The sequence below is a fragment of the Coregonus lavaretus genome (assembly GCF_964263955.1).
Source record: "Coregonus lavaretus genome assembly, chromosome: 27".
NCBI classification, from domain to species: domain Eukaryota; kingdom Metazoa; phylum Chordata; class Actinopteri; order Salmoniformes; family Salmonidae; genus Coregonus; species Coregonus lavaretus.
In genome coordinates this window covers 13,930,438-13,957,872 of record NC_140014.1, presented here as the reverse complement: position 1 = coordinate 13,957,872, position 27,435 = coordinate 13,930,438, and the positions used below count along the sequence as shown (strand labels likewise).

The window sequence follows — 27,435 nt, the reverse complement described above, 5'->3', positions numbered from 1 at the left end:
TTATCCTACTTGCACAATGACTTGTCTTCATTTTCTACGGATACATTTGGAAATGTAGGCCTTCTAGCTTAAAATAAATAAAAGAAAACACATCAATACTTGTCATCTCAATATTTCACATGCCCATTTGACGAATGTCAACATTCTTCATTCCTAGACATTTTGTTTTCACGTATATGCACAAATAAGTACTATAATAAATACAAAATAGTTTTTCAGTTCATTCTATTTCAGAGAAGTGGCCCAAGTGGTTATATATGGCAACCGTGGAAAGAGGGCTCCAGATATGGGATGACGTAGTGACCGTAGTGGGAGAGGCAGCGGTTCCTTCAACAAGACCACAGCATCGACAGTCGTCACCCCACGACACAGAAAACAGCTCGAAGACACTAAAATACTCGATATTACAAACTCACATGGATGCATATGAAAGTGTATATCGACTAACTTTGGTAAATTAGACTCGCATGACCATTGCCTAAAGGCTACACACAACCATAGCCTATGAATGTGGGGGCTATCGCTGCGTGGAAGTGACATTTTATGGAGGCTTGGAGACGTAGGGGAGCGGGGAGCAGAAGGGGGTAAACTGAAGATTGACACACCAAACTGGAAACATTGGACAGATTCTGCTGGCTACGAGTGACCCACACGCACGGGACGGGGTGGAAACATGGCCGCGAATGTCAATATAACATCTGGGATGGGAGAAATTATTCAACTGAACGTCGGTGGGACAAGGTATTACAGCGTTTAAATAGCCTTACAGTCTATAGAACTGTCAATGTGCTCTCAGGGAGGACAGTATTGACAGACTCGAACAGGCAGACATGTTGCATGATCGTTTCTTTTTAGGTTGACAATGACATGCCGTCGCAGACGAGAACATGGGATTGGAGCTGCGATCAAATGCACGAAAAGCACGCAACACACGCGCTCGTATTGTCAAGGCGTTTACATTGTAGCAAAATGCAATCTTGGTGTTCCGCAGCGAATGGGCATTTTCTGTCACATAGGATATAGGCTCATATAGTTAACTATGGCTATGTCTGGAAAATGTCCTGTATTATTGACTGTGTTCCAGTCAAATGTTTGGCAGAAGCCACGGACTCCAGGGTAGACGTAACATAGTAAACTTAAATCCGGGATACTCCAATTAGTTTGATATGTTACGTTTCCTATGGTATGTATTAATTTGTGGATGTCCATCATCCATTTCGTATGTTATGTTACGAATTACAAATCGTATGATATGTTACAAATTGCAATGTGTCCGTGATGAGGTTCGAACACACAACCTTTGGGTTGCTAGACGTTCGCGGTGTATGCCTACCAGTCTACCCCGACTAACCACCCTGCTTTTGTTTTTGCCTTAAGTAACCTTCTGTCTTATGTAACCATACCAAATGTAAAATGTACTATTTTGATTGTACTATGTTGCAGTCTATGAGACCAGGCTGCAGTAGCATTACCCAAGCATGATACATGTATATCACAGTAAACACTTTCCATAATGTATTAAGTGTGTATGTAATATGACTCCACCTTGGACATAGAAATACATGAAGTGATGCTATGTCCTGTGTATCCCTCTTCGGAAGGAATACAAAAAGTAAATGAAAACACATGAGAATTCATGAACATTTATATGTATTATTGTACAGTACAATTCACTGTCATTGCATGTCATTCATTTTGCATTGTGTCATGATACAGGATGTCTGATCTAAGGTATAACCTCTCCTCCCTCTCAGGTTCAGCACCTCTAGACAGACTCTCATGTGGATTCCAGACTCTTTCTTCTCAAGGTGGGTCTACATCCCACTGTACTTGTTCTCTGCACATCTCTGCTAAAATGTGATCTGGCTACAGCTCTGGAAAGGTTACCTAGTTCACTTCAAGGTTCATCTCCCAAGGATTCAATCTTGATAATGTACAGTGTATCAAAAACAGTGTTAGGTCAAGTCTGGCCCACATTTTACATAAAGCCAGAATGAAAGCTGAGATGAGCTTGTTAGGGGCTAACTACAGCACGAGGTTAAGTGTGTGTGTGTGGTGTGTGTGTGTGTTTCAGTTTGCTGAGTGGGAGAATATCAACTCTACGGGATGAAACTGGAGCTGTGAGTACATTCTTCTATGCGACAGGCAAACATATTTGTCTTCAATGTTTTCCACGTTTTTTGGGGGTCTGGTGAGAGCGTAGGCCACACATTCCACAAATACTCTCTCATGTACTCTCATACAGAGATATTAAACTGTAACATAATGATATTTATGTATTACGTTTCTAAATGTGCCTCTTGTCCTCCAGATATTTATTGACAGGGACCCAACAGCCTTTGCGCCCATCTTGAATTTTCTTCGAACCAAAGAGTTAGACTTACGGTAAGAACACCTGACCCTCTCTACACACAGGAACAGTATCCTTTAAATATTAGCAGAAGCATATTGGTACAGGTTATAAGGTCCTATGACTGATGTTCTCTTCTCTTCATAGGGGGGTAAACATTAACATTCTCCGCCATGAAGCTGAGTTTTATGGGATAACACCATTAGGTATGGCCTCTATGCACTAACCTGAATAATTATTGTGCTTCTACATGGTATTGCATTGTTATTTTCTATAACTAAAAATCTTAAGTGGATCTGGAAACAGCACAATTAACCATCACTTAATAGTTTGACCTTGTCCACTTACCAAGTAGTTTTCAGTACACTACCTACTGGATAATACTAGGCAACTGTATAAATCACATGCTGTAAAATGCTGATTTTGTGGTTTATATAGCAAGTTTCGAAAGTGTTTCAGACTATCTTCTTCTCTTGTGTTATGGTGGCTGTCTTCAGTGAGGAGGTTGCTGCTGTGTGAGGAAGTAGAACGTTCATCCTGTGGCAGTGTTCTGTTCCATGGATACCTCCCTCCTCCAGGTACTGTATTCCCACAACTCTCCTCTGGTACAGGTGAATTACAGGACATCATTATATTCTCCCTCCATCGCTCTTATCCCTCTATCTCTCTGTCTGTTTACAAGGGAAACATGAGCGCTCTAGTGATGCTCTTTCTAGTTTTGGTCTTTGAACTTTTGGTATTTTTGACATTCATAAAATGTGTTAGTCATGTAGAATTTGAGTAATTATTGTATTAGTTAGTTGGTTGATTGATTGCTTGAGGAATGTGTTTCTCCCACAGCACTCCCAGCCCGTAAGTTCAGCTCCACCCCTGCAGCCTCGGGCCCTGCCCCTGAGGATCGGCCTGGTCCTACCGGAGCAGAGGGGGGGTTCCCCCATACCTGTCCCCCCCACCCCTCACTCCCCGGACCCCCTGGAGCCGAGGGACCACACAGACTGGGTGAGCAGGAGGGCAGGGTTAAAAAACAAGGGTGGGGGCAATGGTGTTTGTGTAATGAGGCGTGGAGCAGGGCTGGGTGCTGTGGTGCTCTACTCCCCAGTCTCCTCAGAACACTGTGTGCCTTTTTTAATGACCAATCAGAATAATCCTCAGTCCTACCACTAGTCAGGAGATGGTGTGTGTGTGTCTGTGTGTGGCTGTGTTAAAGCTGGAGCTGACATGATCTAACATGGGGTAAAAAGCACCATAGTTAAAAGCTCACATTTAACTTAGTTCTGGGCTGTGTGTGTTTAGAGCCAGAGCTGGTTTGAGCTGGAGTTCAGAGAGCATGAGAGGGCTCTCAGTGTAGTATGCACATGCTTTGAACACAGCTGAATTATCCTATTAGTAATATTGATGATCAAATTATATTATGTTGACACCCTTACTCAAATACATTGTACATGGTTGTGTACAGATATTTTGTAATAACATTGCATTTGTAAGCACTTTAGTGCAATCATGCTAATGGACAGAGCATGCTCACTAAACAGTAAAAACATAGAGAACAATATGGGTAGGCAAAAATAATACCATGATTGACCTATATCAACTATTGTGTACAGAACTGTGTGTGTTTTAAGGTAAAATGTTATGTTTCCAGGTTATTAGGTAAAGTGCTTTGTTATGTGTCCAGGTGCTGCGGTGGACCCTAGGAAGGTGCTGATTGTAGCTGGACATCATAACTGGATCGTAGTGGCTTATGCACACTTTGTCATCTGCTACAGGTAACACTGGCATTAGTAGTCGGATTCATCGACTCAGAGTTGATATTATTTATATATTATACTCCTCATAAATCTTGAGTGTGGGTGTACTAATGTGTGTGTATTAACGTGTATGTGTTCTTCAGGATAAAAGAGTCGTCAGGGTGGCAGCAGGTGTTTTCTAGCCCCTATCTGGACTGGTCCATGGAGAGAATCGCCCTTAACGCCAAGGTTGTGTTATACTTCTATAACTGTACATCACTAAATCACAATGTATTGTCCGAAAGGTGCTTTATCAATTAAGTTTATTGTTATACAGGTGGTGGGTGGTCCCCATGGCGATAAGGACAAGATGGTGGCAGCTGCCTCCAATAACAACATCATCCTCTGGAGCATCCAGGACGGAGGGAGTGGCAACGAAATAGGTAGGTGTGTGTGTGTGTGTGTGTGTGTTTGTGAAAGCGAGACATGCGTGTGTTTTATTGTTTCTCTCTCCTCTCTCTAGGTGTGTTTAGTCTGGGTGTACCAGTAGATCATCTGTTCTTCATTGGGAACCAGCTGGTGGCCACCAGTCACACTGGGAAGGTGGGGGTCTGGAACGCTGTTACACAGCACTGGCAGGTAGGATTACATAGGGTGTGTGTGTCAGGATGGAGAGAGAGAGGGAGGGAGGGAGGGAGAGAAATGTCAACAGGGCTTAGAGAAGAAGACTGAAGAATGTTTTAAAGTGTATGTGTGCCGTGAACATAATTTTCTGCCTTTTTTGATGTACAGTAGTAGCTATGAATATCAGAGAAAATAATAATAATGTTGTGTGAGCCGTGCGTGACGGTGGCCGCCCGGTACACAGGGAGAGAGAGGGGTAGGTTTCATTTGAACCCTTTCTTTTCTCTCCTCTCCATCAGGTGCAGGATGTAGTTCCCATCACCAGCTGTGACACGGCTGGCTCCTTTCTTCTACTGGGCTGCAACAACGGATCCATCTACTACATAGGTACGCACACACTTAATTCAGGAAGTGGAATTAGATTTTTTGTTTATTTCCTTAATTGACTGAAATGGAATTGACCCTACGCCTTCTTGGTTCTCTCTCTCAGACATGCAGAAGTTTCCTCTGAGGATGAAGGATAATGATCTGTTGGTGACGGAGCTGTACCACGACCCGTCTAACGACGCCATCACTGCTCTCAGTGTCTACCTCACACCCAAGACCAGTGAGTCCACACGCGCACACACACTCTCAAACACACACCTACGTGTACATGAATACACACACACACACAAATAATATATTTCCGTTGGGGTTCAGCCTTCCTGAGCAATTCTTATCTTTCTCTCTTTTTCTCCCTCTGACTCTAGGTGTGAGTGGTAACTGGATAGAGATAGCGTATGGAACCAGTTCTGGAGCAGTCCGGGTCATAGTTCAACACCCTGAGACAGTAGGCTCTGGACCTCAGCTCTTCCAAACCTTTACTGTCCACCGCTCCCCTGTCACCAAGATCATGCTCTCGGAGAAACACCTGGTCTCAGGTAAGAAGGGGAGAGAGCAGGAGGGGAGGATTTTGGGATAGGTTTGAGCGTTGTGTAATCGGGTTAAGAAAATAACAGGTATGCTAATGTTCACTATGTCTAAATATACAGTGTGGGGGGAAAAAAGTATTTGATCCCCTGTACGTTTGCCCACTGACAAAGAAATGATCAGTCTATAATTTTAATGGTAGGTTTATTTGAACAGTGAGAGACAGAATAACAACAAAAAAATCCAGAAAAACGCATGCCAAAAATGTTATAAATTGATTTGCATTTTAATTAGGTAAATAAGTATTTGACCCTTCTGCAAAACATGACTTAGTACTTGGTGGCAAAACCCTTGTTGGCAATCACAGAGGTCAGACGTTTCTTGTAGTTGGCCACCAGGTTTGCACACATCTCAGGAGGAATTTTGTCCCACTCCTCTTTGCAGATCTTCTCCAAGTCATTAAGGTTTCGAGGCTGACATTTGGCAATTCGAACCTTCAGCTCCCTCCACAGATTTTCTATGGGATTAAGGTCAGGAGACTGGCTAGGCCACTCCAGGACCTTAATGTGCTTCTTCTTGAGCCACTCCTTTGTTGCCTTGGCCGTGTGTTTTGGGTCATTGTCATGCTGGAATACCCATCCACGACCCATTTTCAATGCCCTGGCTGAGGGAAGGAGGTTCTCACCCAAGATTTGACGGTACATGGCCCCGTCCATCGTCCCTTTGATGCGGTGAAGTTGTCCTGTCCCCTTAGCAGAAAAACACCCCCAAAGCATAATGTTTCCACCTCCATGTTTGACGGTGGGGATGGTGTTCTTAGGGTCATAGGCAACATTCCTTCTCCTCCAAACTTGGCGAGTTGAGTTGATGCCAAAGAGCTCCATTTTGGTCTCATCTGACCACAACACTTTCACCCAGTTCTCCTCTGAATCATTCAGATGTTCATTGGCAAACTTCAGACGGCCCTGTATATGTGCTTTCTTGAGCAGGGGGATCTTGCGGGCGCTGCAGGATTTCAGTCCTTCACGGCGTAGTGTGTTACCAATTGTTTTCTTAGTGACTATGGTCGCAGCTGCCTTGAGATCATTGACAAGATCCTCCCGTGTAGTTCTGGGCTGATTCCTCACCGTTCTCATGATCATTGCAACTCCACGAGGTGAGATCTTGCATGGAGCCCCAGGCCAAGGGAGATTGACAGTTATTTTGTGTTTCTTCCATTTGCGAATAATCGCACCAACTGTTGTCACCTTCTCACCAAGCTGCTTGGCGATGGTGTTGTAGCCCATTCCAGCCTTGTGTAGGTCTACAATCTTGTCCCTGACATCCTTGGAGAGCTCTTTGGTCTTGGTCATGGTGGAGAGTTTGGAATCTGATTGATTGATTGCTTCTGTGGACAGGTCTTTTATACAGGTAACAAACTGAGATTAGGAGCACTCCCTTTAAGAGTGTGCTCCTAATCTCAGCTCGTTACCTGTATAAAAGACACTTGGGAGCCAGAAATCTTTCTGATTGGGAGGGGGTCAAATACTTATTTCCCTCATTAAAATGCAAATCAATTTATAACATTTTTGACATGCATTTTTCTGGATTTTCTCACTGTTGAAATTAACCTACCATTAAAATTATAGACTGATCATTTCTTTGTCAGTGGGCTAACGTACAAAATCAGCAGGGGATCAAATACTTTTTTCCCTCACTGTATGTATTTTAATGGCTGTGTTTCATACACATTGTGTGTGTTTGCCTCTGTCTTTCCATGTGTGTGTCCTTTAGTGTGTGCGGACAACAACCATGTGCGGACGTGGACGGTGACGCGGTTCCGAGGCATGATCTCCACGCAGCCTGGCTCCACCCCCCTGGCCTCCTTTAAGATCCTCTCATTGGAGGAGACGGAGAGCCACGGCAGCTACTCATCAGGCAACGACATCGGTGAGAGATGGGGAGAGAGAGGGAAATAGATATGGGAAATGGAAGGGATGGATGATATTTTTTTTATCTAGAAAGGGTCTCGAGCAGGTGTGTCAAACTCATTTTAGCTCAGGGGCCACATGGAGGAAAATCTATTCCCAAGTGGGCCGGACCGGTAAAATCATGGTATATATAACTTAAAAACAACAACTTCAGATTTGTTTTCTTTGTTTTAATACGATCAACATAAAGCTGGAGCCTGAGGACAGTGTGTCCAAAATAGTACAAGCACAACATCACTATTAATCATAAAACACCTCAAGTCTATTTGAAAATTCTAAAGAAAAAGAACACACAAACTCACAATGCCTCAGTGATTCACAGAACTGTTTCACAGATCACAGAACTATATCAGGGTGTCATTTCTCAGGCAGAAATGTAGATACAAATAATGAAATCCTGTTCCCCAAACAAGTGCAAGAACCACAGAGTCAAGAATAGGTTAAATATACAAATAAAATCAATTAAAAACAATAGCACATCAACATAAAAACATATAAACATAAAGCTGGAGCCTGAGGACAGTGTGTCCAAAAGCACAACATCACTATTAATCATAAAACACCTCAAGTTATTTGAAAATTCTGAGGACAAAGAACACACAAACACACAATGCCTCAGTGATTCACATAAGTATATCACAGTTCACAGAACTATATCAGGGTGTCTCATGCAGCACTTTAAGTGGGGTTGCATAGCTTATTTGACTCCTGATACCTGGCATCTTTTAGCTTTCACCAGCGCATCAATATCAGGCGTCACATCCTGAGTGGCAGCCAACTTCAGGATGTGATTCAAGTGCTTGTGCGAGAGCCTTGAGCGCAGCTTTGTTTTATTTATGCTCATTACAGAGAACTTGCTCACAAAGATATGTGGTTCCAAACATGCACAACAGTTTTGCAGCGAGGGCTGTCAAGTTGGGGTAACCTGGCAAGAGATTCTGATAAAATGTGTCCAAGCCAGCTGCGGCAAATTTGCCCTTCAAATCCGAGTCACACTGCAAGTCTATTATTTCAAGTTGGATGCTGACGGACAGATCAGAGGGATTCACAGTGAATGGCGAGCAAAAAACGTTGAAGTCTTTCTCCAGGTCACCAAAAATCTGAAAGCGTTGTTAAAACTCCCGTAACAGTCCTGTTATTTTATCTTTGAACCACTTCATGTCTGCCACATGTTGGGTCGCGCACACATTTTTCAGACAGGGGAAGTGAGCTGCATCACCACCGGCGAGTTGCGTCTCCTACAATGACAGCTTCAACTTGAAAGAACGTATGCTGTCAAAATACTGCGTGACAACTTTGTTGCGCCCTTGCAGCTGTTTGTTCAAGTTATTCAGGTGCTCTGTAACATCCACCATAAATGCAAAGTCCTGCATCCATTCTGCGGAATGAAATTCTAACACTGGTTTGCCCTTTTCTTCCATGAACTGTTCAATTTCTTCTCGTAAATCAAAGAAACACCTCAGCACAGCACCTCGGCTTAACCATCTTACCTCAGTGTGGTATGGCAGGCCATAGATGTGGTCTTTCTCTCTGAGAAGGCTGTCAAACTGACGGTGATTCAGGCTTCTGGATCGGATGAAATTAACAGTTTGGATGACCACCTTCATGACGTTATCCATCTTTAATGACTTGCAACACAAAGCCTCCTGGTGCAAAATACAGTGAAAAGTCCAAAAATCACGTCCTCCATTTGCAGATTGCACTTTCTCTCTGAACTTTGTCACAACACCTGCTTTTTTCCCGATCATTGAGGGCGCACCATCTGTAGCCAGGCTGACAGCGAGGGACCAGTCCACTCCGACCCTGTCCAGCGCGCCGACGAGTGCAGTGAAAATATCAGCTGCTGTCGTTGTATCTGTCATCGGCACCAACTCCACGAACTCCTCGGTGACGGTCAATGTGTCATCAACTCCGCGGATGAAAATGGCCAGTTCTGCAACATCTGTAATGTCCGTGCTTTCATCAATTGCAACCGAAAACGCAATAAATGACTTTACTTTTTGCTTCAACTGGCTGTCCAAATCCACTGAAAGATCGGAAATCCTGTCTGCAACTGTGTTTCTTGTCAGGCTGATATTTGCAAAAGCCTGGCGCTTTTCAGGGCACACAATCTCCGCTGCCTTCATCATGCATGTTTTTACGAATTCACCCTCACTAAATGGTTTTGAAGCCACTGCGATTTCATTAGCAATGAGGTAGCTAGCTTTCACTGCAGCGTCACTGATGTCTCGGCTGTGAGTAAACACAGACTGCTGTTTCTTCAGACCCGCCAACACCTTCTCTCTTCTCCGCTGTCCTTGAAAGTTGTCATATTTGTCGGCATGAAGACTCACATAGTGGCGACGAAGGTTATATTCTTTCAGCACTGCAACATGCTGGGAACACACCAAACATACAGCTTTCCCATTCAATTCCGTGAATAAATAGGAGGATGACCATTTTTCTTGGAACACTCTGCACTGCGTCCACTTTTCTCTTTTTTGACAGAGACATATTGGGGCAATGAGGGTGCCAAAGCACATAATGTTAAAAGTAGAAGCCGTAATAAATATTGCGGGCAAAACAAAGTAGCTCATCCGGACTGGCTGCACTTGCTTGACCTACTTGCTCTGCCCCGGTATAAACAGTTTGCTTGCTTAACACAATTGCTATTGCGCCATCCAGTGGACGCAATTGGAACCGCAGTTTCCTTTATTGAAAAATTGCAGCTCATTTTTATACTTTCAAAATCATCTCGCATGCCGGATTAAACCCGTTTGCGGGCCTGATCCGGCCCAAGGGCCTGACGTTTGACACCCCTGGTCTAGAGCAAGGGTGTCAATATGGCCCGCGGGTGGTTTAAGTAAAAAAATACATATTTACGTTTTTTGTTGTTGGGAAAACAAACTCAATATACTTTAAAATCACTAAAACTAAATTGAAACTGTGTAGAAATTATAATGGACCTACCTTCATATAATTTTTTTACTGTTTCCAGATTGCTAATAATCACAAATGAAAGCTAGACAGTCAGGGAGCATCGAAAATTCCCAAAACGATGGATAGAGGACAATTTTCTTCAAATTTTGATGACAAGGAAATACAACCAATTTTCAGTGCGGCCCTCCGTACCTTGTTGAAGAATGAATGAGGCCCCGGGACAAAATAGTTTGACACCCCTAGTCTAGAGCCTAATGTTGGTGTGGGTCTAAATCCCAGTAAGACTTGTGTCATCTCCTTCAATGAAGGGCTTTTCACACTACTGAGCTTAACCGAGGTGAGCAAAACCAAGCTGTACTGCTTAAGCATCCACCATAGTTGCTGAAACCGTGCTGAAAGGACAATGTGAAAAGAAAATATCTGAGCCAACACAGTTTGGTTTGGGTGGGCATGATAGTGTGAAAAGGGTATAGCAGAGGGTTTAGAGCCCAATCTCATCAGTGTGGTCTGGTTTCCTCTCAGGTCCGTTTGGGGAGAGAGATGACCAGCAGGTGTTTATTCAGAAGGTCATCCCCGTCACCAACAAGCTGTTTGTTCGCCTCTCCTCCACCGGGAAAAGGTATTACACATCAGTTATCCTCACACAACATCTACTCAAATCGAATTGTATTTGTCAACAGGTGTAGACCTTACCGTGAAATGGTACTTACGAGCCCTTAACCAACAATGCAGAGTTTTTAAAGAGTAAGTAAGAAAAATTTGCTAAATAAAAGCCATATCTCAGACTGGCCAATAAAAAGAAAAGATTAAGATGGGCAGTCTGAGATATGGCTTTTTCTTTGCAACTCTTCCTAGAAGGTCAGCATCCCGGAGTCACCTCTTCACTGTTGATGTTGAGACTGGTGTTTTGCGGGTACTATTCAATGAAGCTGCCAGTTGAGGACCTGTGAGGCGCCTGTTTCTCAAACTAGACACTAATGTATTTGTCCTATTGCTCAGTTGTGCACCGGGGCCTCCCACTCCTCTTTCTATTCTGGTTAGAGCCGGTTTGCGCTGTTCTGTGAAGGGAGTAGTACACAGCGTTGTACGAGATCTTCAGTGTCTTGGCAATTTCTCGCATGGAATAGCCTTCATTTCTCAAAACAAGAATAGACTGACGAGTTTCTGAAGAAAGTTATTTGTTTCTGGCCATTTTGAGCCTGTAATCGAACCCACAATTGCTGATGCTCCAGATACTCAACTAGACTCAAGAAGGCCAGTTTTATTGCTTCTTTAATCAGCACAACAATTTTCAGCTGTGCTAACATAATTGCAAAAGGGTTTTCTAATGATCAATTAGCGTTTTAAAATGATAAACTTGGATTAGCAAACACAAAGTGCCATTGGAACATTGGTGGTTGCTGATAATGGGCCTCTGTACGCCTAGGTAGATATTACATTAAAAATCAGCCGTTTCCAGCTACAATAGCCATTTACAACATTAACAATGTCTACACTGTATTTCGGATCAATTTGATGTTATTTTAATGGACCAAAAAATTGCTTTTCTTTCGAAAACAAGGACATTTCTAAGTGACCCCAAACTTTTGAACGGTAGTGTACATGTATGTAGGGGTAAACTGACTGCATAGATAATAAACAGAAAATAGCAGCAGCATATGTGAAGGAGTGTGTGTGTGTGTGTTGGAGTGTAGTGAGTGTGTGGTTAGAGTCAAGTGAGTGTACATTGAACCTGTGCAAGCGAGTCAGTGCCAAAAATTATAAATAATAATAAAATAAGGGGGTCAATGTAAATAGTCCGGGTAGCCATTTGATTAAGTGTTCAGCAGTCTTATGGCTTGGGGGTAGAAGCTGTTAAGGAGCCTTTTGGTCCCAGACTTGACGCTCTGGTACTGCTTGCCGTGCGGTATCAGAGAGAACAGTCTATGACTTAGGCCTTCCTCTGACACTGCCTGGTATAGAGGTCCTGGATGGCAGGAAGCTCGGCCCCAGTGACGTACTGGGCTGTTCACACTACCCTCTGTAGGGCCTTGCGGTCGGAAGCCGAGCAGTTGCCATACCAAGCGGTGATGCAACCAGTCAGGATGCTCTTGATGGTGTATCTGTATAACCTTTTGAGGATCTGAGGTCCCATGCCAGATCTTTTCAGCCTCCTGAGGGGGAATAGGTGTTGTCGTGCCCTCTTCATGAGTGTCTTGGTGTGTTTGGACCATGATAGGTTCTTAGTGATGTGGACAGCGAGAAACATGATGCTCTTGACCCGCTCCACTACAGCCCCGTTGATGTGAATGGGTGTGTGCTCAGAAATCCTTTTCCTGGAGTCCACAATCAGCTCTTTTGTCTTGCTCATGTTGAAGGAGAGGTTGTTATCCTGGCACCACACTGCCAGGTCTCTGACCTCCTCCCTATAGGCTGTCTCATCGTCGTGTCGTCTGCAAACTTTATGATGGTGTTGGAGTTGTGTGCGGCCATGCAGTCGTGGGTGAACAGGGAGTACAGGAGGGGACTAAGCACGCACCCCTGAGGGGCCCCAGTGTTGATGGTCAATGTGGTGGATGTGTTGTTCCCTACCCTCACCACCTGGGGGCGGCCCGTCAGGAAGTCCAGGATCCAGTTGCAGAGGGAGGTGTTCAGTACCAGGGTCCTTAGCTTAGTGATGAGCATGGAGGGCACTATAGTGAATGAACAGCATTCTCACATAGCTGTTCCTTATGTCCAGGTGGAAAAGGGCAGTGTGGAGCGCAATAGAGATTGCGTCATCTGTGGATCTGTTGGGGCGGTATGCGAATTGGAGGGGGTCATGGGTTTCTGGGATGATGGTGTTAATGTGAGCCATGACCAGCCTTTCAAAGCAATTCATGGCTACAGATGTGAGTGCTACAGGGCAGTAGTCATTTAGACAGGTCACCTTAGCGTTCTTGGGCTCAGAGACTATGGTGGTCTGCTTGAATCATGTTGGTATTACAGACTCAGTCAGGGATAGGTTGAAAATGTCAGTGAAGACACTTGCCAGCTGGTCAGCGCATGCTCTGAGTAAGCGTCCTGGTAATCCGTCTGGCCCTGCGACCTTGTGAATGTTAACTTGTTTAAAGGTCTTACTCACATCGGCTACGGAGAGTGTGATCACATCATTATGTTACTTTCATCCAGCTCACAGTAAACGCACTTAAATTCATCAAATGTGTCCCAAGTGGGCATACAACCTTTAACCGAAGTGTTGCTAGCACTATGCTCAAACACACTGAACTACCAGAACTGTGGCTGCTCTGTTCTGGTCTGAATGCAGTCAGTTCCGGTCTGATGTGGCTGTCCTGGTTGTCCCTGCTAGGATCTGTGAGGTGGCGGCGGTGGATGGGACCACCATCTCGTGTTTCACGGTGAGGGAGTGTGAGGGTTCTAGCAGGATGGGTTCTAGACCCAGGAGGTACCTCTTTACTGGCCATGGCAACGGCAGCATTCAGATGTGGGATCTCACCACCGCTATGGACACCGCCAACAAGGGAGAGGAGAAGAAGACCGATGGTGAGGAGTGATAATACATTATTTGTATAGGAACAGATGCATCCGAGGGCATTGTACATATCCATGGCTTGTATAGTGTCATTTTGACACTTTGTTTTCACATTTAGTTCGACACTGATAAATTATGTGTTTAATTCACAGAGGTGGGCGGGCCAACAGAGGAGGAGCTGCTGCAGCTATTGGACCAGTGTGACCTCAGCACCTCCCGCTGTGCCACGCCCAATATCAGCCCCGCCCCTTCAGTGCTGCAGCACAGCCGCCTCCGAGAGTCCTGCTCCAGGTCAGTTACACACCTAAATCTGTCTCTGACTCTTCATGTTGTGAACGTTTGTCTGTATACTTGTCTTTTTCATGGCATCTGTATCTATTTATCTGATCCCCATTCTCTCTCTGTCTGTCCCAGCCTCCGGCTGCAGGCCCAAGAGCCCATCCCAGAGACGGCCACCTACGGAGCCCTACGACCCTACAGAGAGAGCCCCCTGCTGGCCCACGCCCGCCGCACAGAGTCCTTCCACAGCTACAGAGACTTCCAGAACTTCTCCCTGGGGACAGGTCTGCTGGAGCGCCCCGGACAGGCTCCAGGACAGGGGGCAGGTCCAGGTACAGAGGCCCGAACCCGGTCACTGTGCGAGGCTGGGGGAGAGGAGGGAGAGCGGAGGGGCTCGGCCATGGAGCTCTGGGCTAGCCGAAGCGCTAACGCCGCTAATGCTGATGTTGTTGCTAATGCTGCCGTGGTCACAGGTGGCGCCACTGCCGAAGAGGGCGTTTTGGAATCGCCATGGCAACAACCCGACAGTCCTGGAGGAGACGTTCGGGGAAGGGCCCAATTGGAAGAGGAGGGGGTGGGGTTAGGATCAGTGGCGGAGGCTAGGTCTGAGGTGAGAAGGAAGGGAGGGTTTGAGGGGGCGGTATTTCTGGGCAGAAAGAGAGCACCTCCAGTCCCCCAGCTCACCACGCTTCCCTCGGTGGGGTCTGAGGGGGGAGGCAGTGACTCCTCCTCCACTGCCTCCCCATCCCCCACCCAGCTGGCTTCCACTTCCCCCCGACACAGGAAGTGCAGCGAGCCGGCCAATCTTGACAGCAGCCTGTGAGTTACGGACAGCTCTGACACGGACACGCCCCTGGTGTCGGTAAGTCAACAGCTCCGGGTAGAAGTTACTCCTCTAGCTACTGATCTAGGACCAGCCTACCCTCCCCAAATCCTAACCTTAACCATTAGGAGTAAAACATACTAAACTGACTTTGGATCAATGTTTGGGGGCAACTTCATCTCACAGGCAATATTCAAGACTGCCACAGTATGACATCTCAAAATAAAGCCCTATATTCTCAGTCAAGAGAAGAAACTTGACGCCTGCTGGAAGTTGCTAACTAGCCTAAGGATGATCTTCTAGTTCAGAGCATGACTTTAACCCTTCAGATCTCTCCATCATGGCTGGAATCTGGTAGCTACATAAGTGGTCCTCCTCCAATGTTTGTTCCAATAGTCCACTCATGATATCAGTAGGAAACTTTGTGTTCGAGGTATATAGTTTACCGACTATTAACACAAAGTGCTAGATAGGTTTATTTCCCCCTTGTGGTTGTGATCACTTTCACACACTCATGGTTTGGGTTCGCAGGTTGTGAACCTCCACACAACACACAGTAATGCTGTTCAACCAGCCAGTGGCCATGCGTGTTGTGTTTTAGACCTGAATGAATTCTACATTACACAGTAAATCACCTTATCATTTTTCTTTCTCAAAACAGACAGACATCTCATGCTGAAGGTCAAAGTGACTTTGCATGGCATTCTATGTTATTATAAATGTAAGGAATCATACTTAGTGCCTTTTTAAACATTAGCCATAGTCTAAATATCCACCTGTCCTTTCAGTGATGTAGAGAGGAAGTAGACCAAAGGTTGAATGGAGTATATCTGTCTGTATGCAGTGTGTTGGTCTCACTGTCCAGTGGTGTCACAGGTTGGATAGCTGCTATTATCGTCACTCCTGTCACCCAACAGTAGCTTTCAGATGGAGAGCGAGAATAAGAGGAAAGAGAGGGAGTTTTCAGTGGAGCCCGTCCTCCCTCCACGCCCATCAATAGACTAGACCTGGGTCAAATACATACAACTTGAGGTGCACTTGATTTAGCTTGCCCAGTACAATGGAACCAATGGAATATTCCCAAAAATGCGAACCAAACAAAATCAAGCGCACCCATTGTATCTGAAAATACAGTATTTGACCCAGGTCTGTCCTAGACCGAGATGTTTAGTAAGAGAGGGAATGACACCAAACTGAGGGTTCAACATGTACAAAGATATAAATCTAAATAATATGCAACCTGATTATACACTACCGTTCAAAAAGTTTGGGGTCACTTAGAAATGTCCTTGTTTTTGAAAGAAAAGCACATTTTTTGTCCATTAAAATAACATCAAATTGATCAGAAATACAGTGTAGACATTAATGTTGTAAATGGCTGTTGTAGCTGGAAACGACTGATTTTTTTAAATGTAATATCTACATAGGCGTACAGAGGCCCATTATCAGTAACCATCAGTCCTGTGTTCCAATGGCACGTTGTGTTTGCTAATTCAAGTTTATCATTTTAAAAGGCTAATTGCTCATTAGAAAACCCTTTTGCAATTATGTTAGCATATTTGAATTAGCAAACACAACGTGCCATTGCAATAAAACTGGCCTTCTTGAGACTAGTTGAGTATCTGGAGCATCAGCAATTGTGGGTTCGATTACAGGCTCAAAATGGCCAGAAACAAAGAACATTCTTCTGAAACTCGTCAGTCTATTCTTGTTCTGAGAAATGAAGGCTATTCTATGCGAGAAATTGCCAAGAAACTGAAGATCTCGTACAACGCTGCGTACTACTCCCTTCACAGAACAGTGCAAACTGGCTCTAACCAGAATAGAAAGAGGAGTGGGAGGCCCCGGTGCACAACTGAGCCAGTCTCAACTCCGGGATGCTAACCTTCTAGGCAGAGTTGCAAAGAAAAAGCCATATCTCATACTGGCCAATAAAAAGAAAAGATTAAGATGGGCAGTCTGAGATATATATGGCTTTTCTTTGCAACTCTGCCTAGAAGGTCAGCATCCCGGAGTCGCCTCTTCACTGTTGTCGTTGAGACTGGTGTTTTGCGGGTACTATTTAATGAAGCTGCCAGTTGGAACATTGGTGGTTGCTGATAATGGGCCTCTGTACGCCTAGGTAGATATTACATAAAAAATCTGCCGTTTCCAGCTACAATAGCCAATTACAACATTAACAATGTCTACACTGTATTTCTGATCAATTTGATGTTATTTTAATGGACAAAAAAATGGCTTTTCTTTCGAAAACAAGGACATTTCTAAGTGACCACAAACTTTTGAACGGTGGTGTATATGGAGAATATACCTACATAATCAAAATAATATAATATGTAATCATACTGATGCATTTTAAATGTGTGTATAACTCTTATCTACATATTTGCTGTTTGCGACATATCTGTTTGTTCTCATATAAGCTATTCATATTAATATTTTATCGTACCTAAATTGCATTTGCACTCGCACCTCGACGATGAAGTAACATTTTTATTTTGTATGAGATGATATTCAGCCCTTTGATGACTAATGCCTGTCCCTCTCTATGTCTCTGTGTGTCTAAGGCCTGGATTCATTCCGATCCGTGTTAGATCCGCCCGATTGAGCCGACACAGTATGCAGCATTTACCGTGAATGCGGTCTCTGCGAACGCGGGAACATTGCCTTTAAAAGGTGCATAGCCGGCCCAAAAAGGGCCGATCGGATTAAATCTAGGCCTAAGCTATATCTCTTCTCTGGCTATGTTTACACTTTCGCCTCAGACAGATACTAAAGAAAAGGAAGAGATCTATTTATGTCGCTCGTTATAACATTTTGGATAACTTGTACAAACGCATTATTATGTCGCTATGTATTAGTGCTTGCTAGACTACATGGTATAGTACTAGCCTATTACTCACCTGTTGGCACTGAATTGCTGTTGTCTTTGAGCTGGCTAGGCGTATAGGATGTAGGAAGAAGTCTTAGGGATCTATTCAATCTGTAAAGCTGAAGTGTTACAGATTCTGCTATAGGAATATAAAAGGTAATTTCCGATTGAGCCGACATATGCAGCATTTACCATGAATGCAGTCTCTGCTAAAGCGGGAATATTGCCTTTAAATTTCAATCGCACTGTAAAGCTGAACTTCCACGATGGGGATTTAATAGAGCCCTAAAGACTGACACAGGACCTATTTATAACCCTTCAGTTCAGCTTGGGTTTATCTGACAAGCAGTAGTCACACAAACCTGGTAACCTTGTATTGTAAAGTTGGGTGTAATAGGGTTACAGGGCATGCAGGCTTTTGCTCCATCCCAGCACTACTCTTAAGTCTCTGGCTGTAGCCATGGGATCAACATGTCTGTTATGTCGCTCTCTGTGGGTAACCGTGCAAGGAGGGAGCACCAGGTTAGTGTGGATACTCTTGTCAAAGTGTGTGTGTGTGTGTGTGTGTGTGTGTGTGTGTGTCCCAGACAAGCGTGACACACTCCGAAGCAGCGCTGGGCTCTCAGCAGTGTAACCTTCCCTTTAGAAAAGTTAGCAACTTTGTTAGCTGGTGTTTGATAGCTGTGTGATTTATGAGCGTAATAAAGTGGTGTTGCTGCTTCTGAATGTGTGAGCCGCCAAGGGCCATACTGTCTGCTACAATCACTCTATTTTTACTTTAGAAAACATATTTTTTTTAAACTTTAACAATAGCTGTGAATGTGCCTGTGAACGTGCAGCTACTATGCCCTTGTCAAAATGGCGTCCTTGAGTTGGGGCACAGTCGTAACTGCCAGTTTGGTGTGTCCCTTTTAAGGGACATAAAAACAAAACTGACCGCTACATGGCAAGCTGAAATACCGTCCCCATAGGTTTGTGTGTGTTAAAGCCTTCCCAGAAGAGTGGAGGCTTTTATAGCAGCAAAGGGGGGACCAACTCCATATTAATGCCCATTAATTTTTGGGGGATGTTTGCCGAAAAGGTGTCCACATACTTTTGGTTGTGTGTGTGCGTGATGTGATTTGGTTGACATGGAGGACCTAATACTAGTTGAATGGCAGGCCTTAGTTATGCAGCAGTATCTCTACTGCTTGGTAGACGGGTCTGGGTGGCCTCGGTTAGGTACTACAATGTGAATCCACTAGAGGGCACTGTGGATGTGTGTAAAATCAAGGTACAGATTAACGCTGTGGACACTGAATAAATAAATGAATATATACCGACTACATATATGGTGTCTTCATACAGTTTAGTGTGGTTTTAGCATTGGTTAGGAGAACCCTGTTGATGACAAAAGCATGCTGTTTATCTGTTGCTAATGATGACATTTTCAGTGTAATGTCTCACATCGACCCTTCATAGGAATTTTGTTAAACAGCGTTGACACGAAATAGGTACTTGTGTGTGTTCTGTAACTCTAGCTGCTGTGTCTGTCCTTTCTGACGTCTCCTCGAGTCTGTACTGATGGAGTAAAACACACTAACTCAGTATATCAACTGTCTCTGTGTCTTTCATCAAACACTAAGCGCAACTGTGACACGTCATCACACTTGTTTCATGCCTCACTCCAATCCTTTCGGTTTCCAAAACGTTAATGTTTATGTTGTGAGCATTGTTATATGATAAAGTGTGTGCATGTACCACCCTCTGGTTTTTGTTCCAGCCAACAACCGCAACATATCACACTAAGTCAAATATCACTATTTCCCAAGTACATTAATATTCAGAGACATACAAAAACACCATTTATAAACTGGGTGGTTCGAGCCCTGAATGCTGATTGGCTGAAAGCTGTGGTATATCAGACCGTATACCACGGGTATGACAAAAACATTATTTTTACTGTTCTAATTATGTTGGTAACCAGTTTATAATAGCAATAAGGCACCTCAGGTGTTTGTAGTATATAGCCAATATACCATGGCTAATGGCTGTATCCAGGCACTCTGCGTTGCGCATAAGAACAGCCCTTAGCCGTGGTATCTTGGCCATATACCACACCCCCTCATGCCTTATTGCTTAATTTGACAATTTCAGTACAATGTGTCGTATGGAAAAAGTTTAAAAGCATTCTAGTACCTAGACTTTTGATAAACTGTTGATGCCCAGCTCTCTAAACAAAGCTGCACAAGAAGAGTCAACTCGTTTTATTCAAATGGCCCCTGTCTATGTTCTAAGCAGGCCAGGAGCCGCAGAGGGGGAGAGGGATCTAAACTAGGACACCCAGAGTGGACTGTCTCTCTTCAGCTATGTCTCTACACTGATCATCCAACTGTACAGCCAACCATTTGCCTTTTATAGTCCTCGCTCTCTAGTGGATGGCTTCTAAAACTAACTATTGTACTCTGGACTAAGGATTGTTGTCTGGGCTAAGCAGCTGACTCAAGACTGAGTTGAAGATGGAGATGTATAACATAGTAATAAGACAGACTTATGAACATAGTCCAGATCACATACGAACAAAACAATACACTATATATAATACTCTTTACATTCATAAATGAATACTGGCAGTAGAAAAAAACTAAAACATTATTTACAGTGTACGTACCAAGAAGACGCTGAAAATCTGTACATGATAGTTTGAAACATAATGTTAGGTGCGTCAAAGCACCAAACCTCAAGGGAAATATGGGTGGTCCTCTGTAGCTCAATTGGTAGAGCATGGCGCTTGTAACTCCAGGGTAGTGGGTTCGATCCCCGGGACCACCCATACGTAAAAATATATGCGCATATGACTGTAAGTCGCTTTGGATAAAAGCGTCTGCTAAATGGCATATTATATTATATTATAAACTCAATAAAAATATTACCACACCAAAACAGAGAATAAACAAAAATGTTGAACAACCGAAGAGGTGACAGGCATTGCTTTGAGTTCTACACTTGCTGAAATGGTTTCCTATTTCCAGGTCAGTTGGCGTAAGTATAAGTAATAATAAGAGTATTTTCTTATTCCCAGTGGGTTTGGAGTTTCATGGATTGGGAGTGCCTGGGATGTTCTGAGTCCAGGATTCGTAGTTTGAGTTCAGGGTTCCTGGTTTTAGTTTAGATCCCTGGGGTGTGTGTCGATGTGGGGTCCCCAGCTAGAGGTGTGTGTCGGTGAACATGGTGTCTTCCTTCCTCACGCAGCTGAAGGCTCAACAAACTCATCATCCTCCACATACTGCAACAGAAACAACATCATGGTCAGAGATCATATAATGAAAGACAATCTGAGATCAGTGGGATTTTAGCATTATATTGTAGGACTTTCTACTCCTCTTCCTCCTCCCCACCTACCTCCCTCTCTCTCTCTCTCTCTCGTCCAGGGTCGTGTCCATCCTCCTCCCTCCTCCCCCCTCCTCACCACTCCAGAGTCTTGTCCTCCCTCCCCATCAGAGACATCCTGTCTTGTTCGATCAGCTGACTGACGCAGGAAGTTCTGGGAGTAGGCGTTGCTGAGCTGTGATTGGCTTGGCACATGAAGGACCGACATCGGGCTGAACTGCAAGCCACTGCCCACAATCTTACTGTCCGTCAGGCCCTGGGGGTGATGGGTAACAGGAAGTAGAGATGGGTGAAATATATACACTGACCTTCATAAGACAATCAACCACACACCAGTAGAATATAAGTATTCCACATACTAAAAGAGTAACCCACACACCAAGAGAAACAACCCACATGCGCATTACATGGAAACCGGCCACTAGGGGCAGCAGTGAGCACTTTTAAATAATAATAATAATAATAAGCCATTTAGCAGACGCTTTTATCCAAAGCGACTTACAGTCATGTGTGCATACATTTTTACACATGGGTGGTCCCGGGGATCGAACCCACTACCCTGGCGTTACAAGCGCTGTGCTCTACCAGCTGGTTTTATTTGTGGACAGGGATGGGTGTAAGCATCTGCCTCTGGTGCCAAAGGTTGCATGTTTGAATCCAGTAATGGAAAGTTGAGATTTTTGTTTTAAGCCTATCCCAAACCTTAAACATTCTGAGTTAATGCCTAAACGTAACTTTAAACATCGAAATTTGATGTTTGAGAAACATGGATAAATGTCTAATTCTGACATGAGACAGCTACTTGAGAGTACTGACATGCGTGCTTAGAACACAGAATACGGCCTCAGGGAGGGAGGAGAAGGAAAGAGGGGAAATGAGGGGAAGTAGGAAGAAGGGGAAGAAAAAGACAAGAAAATGGTACAGTGAATAGTTCATCAAATGTACAATTGGTACCCACTGGACAGACATCAGTTCAACATCTAGTTTACATCTGGTTGAGTTGTCAAATAACGTTTATTCAACCAAAAAGGTCAACATGTCATTGGATTTAGGTAAAAAGTTGAGTGAAAAAAAGACTAAATGCCCTTACGTTGATTTAACATCACATAAATCTTTTAGGTTGAAATGACGTGGAAACATTGATTCAACCAGATTTTACCCAGTCGGTAGGCAGTGTCTTTACACATACATTATAACATGTACAGAACAATGACTCAGGTAGCAGTTTCCTATAAAGGCTTTTCAAAGCCAGAGGGCGCCAGTACATAAATGGGATTTCGTTGCCCTCTGGTGGGCATGAGGCTAAAGTGCAACAGAACAAAGCCACAGTACAAGAAAGTGTGGAGGTGTGTAGCTTAGAGTAGATATCTGATAAACCCAAACCCCACTTAGAGGTAGAAGGACTAGAGGTGTGTGTGTGGCGACTTACACCTGTGGTGGAGCTACAGGTGTAAGTCTGTCACAGGGTGGAAAGTGACAGGTTCTAGGTCTGGATTGAACCTCCCGAGTGGCGCAGTGGTCTAAGGCACTGCATCGCAGTGCTAACTGTGCCACTAGAGATCCTGGTTCGAATCCAGACTCTGTTGTAGCCGGCCGCGACCGGGAGACATTGGGCGGCGCACAATTGGCCCAGCGTTGTCCAAGGTAGGGGAGGGTTTGGCCGGCAGGGATGGCGTTTGCAATGCCAGGGTTGTGGGTTCGATTCCCATGGGGGGCTAGTATGAAAAAAATTATGAATGCACTCACTAACTGTAAGTCGCTCTGGATAAGAGCGTCTGCTAAATGACTAAAATGTAATGTAAATGTAACAGGTTCTCTCCACAAGTTGAAATCAAAGTTCAAGCACATTCTCGGTTCACACTTGTATTTCAGTTCTGCAAGTCATTTCCACACTTCCTATCATTTTCGTACACTTTTAGCTTTACAAACCATGCCATTTAAAATACAACACAACTAACTGAACAGAAAGGGTCACAGGAAGCGACACAGTCCAGCAGGCAGGCAACCATTTCTTCATACCTTCTATTTTATCATACCAACTCCATTTTAGCCATGTGCTCTCACCACAGAAAGCCATTACATACGCTTGTCAAAGGTTCCATCATGCCTCCATTGCAAATGAGTGACACCCGTGACGTGTGTGTGTGTTGTGTGTTGTCTCACATATGCGTGTATCAGGACTAAATCTGATGATAGGGGTGCTGGCACTGCCAATATCTGTAGTACAGGTTATCTTGAGAGAGAGGGCTTAGAGAGGGAGAGAAGGAGTAGAGAGAGAGATAGTTGTAGATATGTAAGAGTAGCACCAACATTCATCTTCAGAACTAATCAGATCATTGCTCATAGAGGGACTGGGTATCTGTGAGAGGTGTGTGTGGGCCGTGTGTGTCTGTGAATGTGTGTGTCTGTGTGTGTCTGTCTGTGTGTGTGTCTGTGAGGTGTTTGTGTGTTGTTTCACTCTTCACTGAGGTGCATGGTAAATAAAGGTAGTAGACAACCAGGTTGTTGTCTGTCAATGTGTAGTCTCTCAGAGGACCATTCAGAGAGAAAGAGCTGCTCCAGTCCAGCCACACCATGGTCAGGTTACTGTACACCACAAACGGAGAGATACTGTACAGAGAGAGAGAGAGAGAGAGAGAGAGAGAGAGAGAGAGAGAGAGAGAGAGAGAGAGAGAGAGAGTTAGCATTAGCGTAGTAAGAGTAGTCCAGTTTGGAGGCAGTACTGCCCATGTTTTTACAACAAGGTTAGAGGTTAGGGGTCAGTGTTAGGTGTCTTACCCTCAGTGAGTATAGTAACAGTAGTCCAGTTGGAAGTGGTACTGCCCATGTTGTTGTAACAGGCAGCTCTGAGCTGGTAGCTGGATTAGGGCTGTAAGCCTGTCACATTGTAGTTCCTGCCCGCCCAAAGAACAGTGTTTCTATTGATCCCTCCACACAGGGGGGACGGGATAGGCTGGAGAGGCTGGGGGCAGGAGGAACGAACGTGCAGCTCACAACTAGAGAGAGAGAGAGACAGAATACAACTTTTACTGTTGAAAAGCAATATCCCAAGTATAAATACAGTAAAGTACGCACACTAAAGGTTGAAAAATATGTTTTGAGCAAAATAGTGTTTTTTAGACACAACTGCAAAGTTCAAGGAGTAAGGCATTCAAGGAGTTGGTCTGATAGGAATCCGTGATGTCATCGGCCTCCCCCTTGCTTGAGGAACAATAGAGAACAGAAGAGGAAAGGCCCACCACCATACATTGTGCTATGTATTATTATTATTTTTTACATTACAATACATTCATAACAGATTTCATAACAGATTTCACCAGACATGAGGATACCTGGACCACCTATTGAGATGTGCCTTTTGTTAAATCAGGTGTTAAATGAGGTGAAAAGGAGACTGGTGTGCCACTTTAAGTTACAGTTGGAAGTCGGAAGTTTACATACACCTTAGCCAAAGACATTTAAACTCAGTTTTTCACAATTTCTGACATTTAATCCTAGTAAAAATTCCCTGTCTTAGGTCAGTTAGGATCACCACTTTATTTTAAGAATGTGAAATGTCAGAATAATAGTAGAGAGAATGATTTATTTAAGCTTTTATTTCTTTGATCACATTCCTAGTGGGTCAAAAGTTTACATACACTCAATTAGTATTTGGTAGCATTGCCTTTAAATTGTTTAACTTGGGTCAAACGTTTCGGGTAGCCTTCCACAAGCTTCCCACAATAAGTTGGGTGAATTTTGGCCCATTCCTCCTGACAGAGCTGGTGTAACTGAGTCAGGTTTGTAGGCCTCCTTGCTCGCACACGCTTTTTCAGTTCTGTACACAAATGTTCTATAGGATTGAGGTCAGGGCTTTGTGATGGCCACTCCAATACCTTGACTTTGTTGTCCTTAAGCCATTTTGCCACAACTTTGGAAGTATGCTTGGGGTCATTGTCCATTTGGAAGACCCATTTGCGACCAAGCTTTAACTTGCTGACTGATGTCTTGAGATGTTGCTTCAATATATCCACATAATTTTCCTTCCTCATGATGCCATCTATTTTGTGAAGTGCACCAGACCCTCCTGCAGCAAAGCACCCCCACAGCATGATGCTGCCAACCCCGTGCTTCACGGTTGGGATGGTGTTCTTCGGCTTGCAAGCAGCCCCCTTTTTCCTCCAAACATAACGATGGTCATTATGGCCAAACAGTTCTATTTTTGTTTCATCAGACCAGAGGACATTTCTCCAAAAAGTACGATCTTTGTCCCCATGTGCAGTTGCAAACCGTAGTCTGGCTTTTTTATGGCGGTTTTGGAGCAGTGGCTTCTTCCTTGCTGAGCGGCCTTTCAGGTTATGTCGATATAGGACTCGTTTTACTGTGGATATAGATACTTTTGTACCCGTTTCCGCCAGCATCTTCACAAGGTCCTTTGTTGTTGTTCTGGGATTGATTTGCACTTTTTGCACCAAAGTATGTTCATCTCTAGGAGACAGAACACGTCTCCTTCCTGAGCGGTATGACGGCTGCGTGGTCCCATGGTGTTTATACTTGCATACTATTGTTTGTACAGATGAACGTGGTACCTTCAGGCGTTTGGAAATTGCTCCCAAAGATGAACCAGACTTGTGGAGGTCTACAATTGTCTTGGCTGATTTCTTTTGATTTTCCCATGATGTCAAGCAAAGATGCACTGAGTTTGAAGGTAGGCCTTGAAATACATCCACTGGTCCACCTCCAATTGACTCAAATTATGTAAATTAGCCTATCAGAAGCTTCTAAAGCCATGAAATCATTTTCTGGAATTTTCCAAGCTGTTTAAAGGCACAGTCAACTTAGTGTATGTAAACTTCTGACCCAGTGGAATTGTGATACAGTGAATTATAAGTGAAATAATCTGTCTGTAAACAATTGTTGGAAAAATTACTTGTGTCATGCACAACGTAGATGTCCTAACCGACTTGCCAAAAATAGTTTGTTAACAAGAAATGTGTGGAGTGGTTGAAAAACAAGTTTTAATGACTGTATCTCTTTGGTGTGTGCTTGTGTGTTAAGGCGTCCGCATGCTTCCCATCTGAAACAGTTTTTGCATCAGTGGAGGCTCCTCAGAGGAGGAAGGGGAGGACCATCCTCCTCAGTGAATTTCATAAATATTTACATTGTAAAACATTTAAAAAGTTATCCTTTTTAGATAAAACTATACAAAATATAATCATGTCACCAAATAACTGATTAAAACACACTCTTTTGCAAAGAAGGTCTACGGTTGCAGATGTCCACACCAGCTGTGGTTGCTAGGATACGCAGGAAGGTGGGCGGGCCAACACCCTCAGTAGGGGCGGGACCTGTTCTCCCATTGGCCAACAGGCTTCCTGAACGAACGACAGAATTCAGAGCGAGATAAATAAATAGTCAGAAAAAGAGAGGGTGAGCAATACAGAGAGCAAGGATAGTAGTGAAAAGAGTGAGAAAAATAAATGTTCTCTCAACCAGTATGTTGTCTTCTCCTGCTCTAAGGACCTAGAACCCCTAACCCAGACCACTCCGCAGGTGTCCCCTCTCTCTCTCTCTCTCTCTCTCTCTCTCTCTCTCTCTCTCTCTCTCTCTCTCTCTCTCTCTCTCTCAATTCAATGGGCTTTATTGGCATGGAAAACATACACTACATGACCAAAAGTATGTAGACACCTGCTCGTCGAACATCACATTCCAAAATCATGGGCATTAATATGGAGTTGGTCCCCCCTTTGCTGCTATAACAGCCCCCACTCTTCTGGGAAGGCTTTCCACTAGATGTTGGAACATTGTTGCGGGGACTTGCTTCCATTCAGCCACAAGAGCATTAGTGAGGTCGGCACTGACATTGGGCAATTAGGCCTGGCTCACAGTCTGCGTTTCCACTGCTCCAGAGTCCAATGGCGGTGAACTGACTTGTTGGAAAGGTGGCATCCTACGACAGTGCCACATTGAAAGTCACTGAGCGCTTCAGTAAGGCCATTCTACTGCCAATGTTTGTCTATGGAGATTGCATGGCGGTGTGCTCAATTTTATACACCTCTCAGCAACGGGTATGGCTGAAATAGCCAAATCCACTGATTTG

The 27,435-nt window shown here is 44.1% G+C and overlaps 1 protein-coding gene across 1 annotated transcript; it reads left to right on the top strand.

Moving 5' to 3' along the window:
- Positions 1-337: 337 nt before the first annotated feature.
- Positions 338-16,381, top strand: LOC311102862 (BTB/POZ domain-containing protein KCTD3-like). The gene is made up of 19 exons (XM_084144310.1): positions 338-741; positions 1,755-1,808; positions 2,075-2,120; positions 2,312-2,385; positions 2,498-2,556; positions 2,848-2,928; positions 3,191-3,349; positions 4,026-4,116; positions 4,242-4,326; positions 4,415-4,520; positions 4,601-4,716; positions 5,001-5,088; positions 5,192-5,308; positions 5,454-5,624; positions 7,387-7,542; positions 11,025-11,121; positions 13,831-14,024; positions 14,166-14,304; positions 14,428-16,381. Exons 1-19 carry the CDS (start codon positions 674-676, stop codon positions 15,113-15,115), a joined length of 2,589 nt encoding a protein of 862 aa, XP_084000436.1. The 5' UTR covers positions 338-673; the 3' UTR covers positions 15,116-16,381.
- Positions 16,382-27,435: the final 11,054 nt, after the last annotated feature.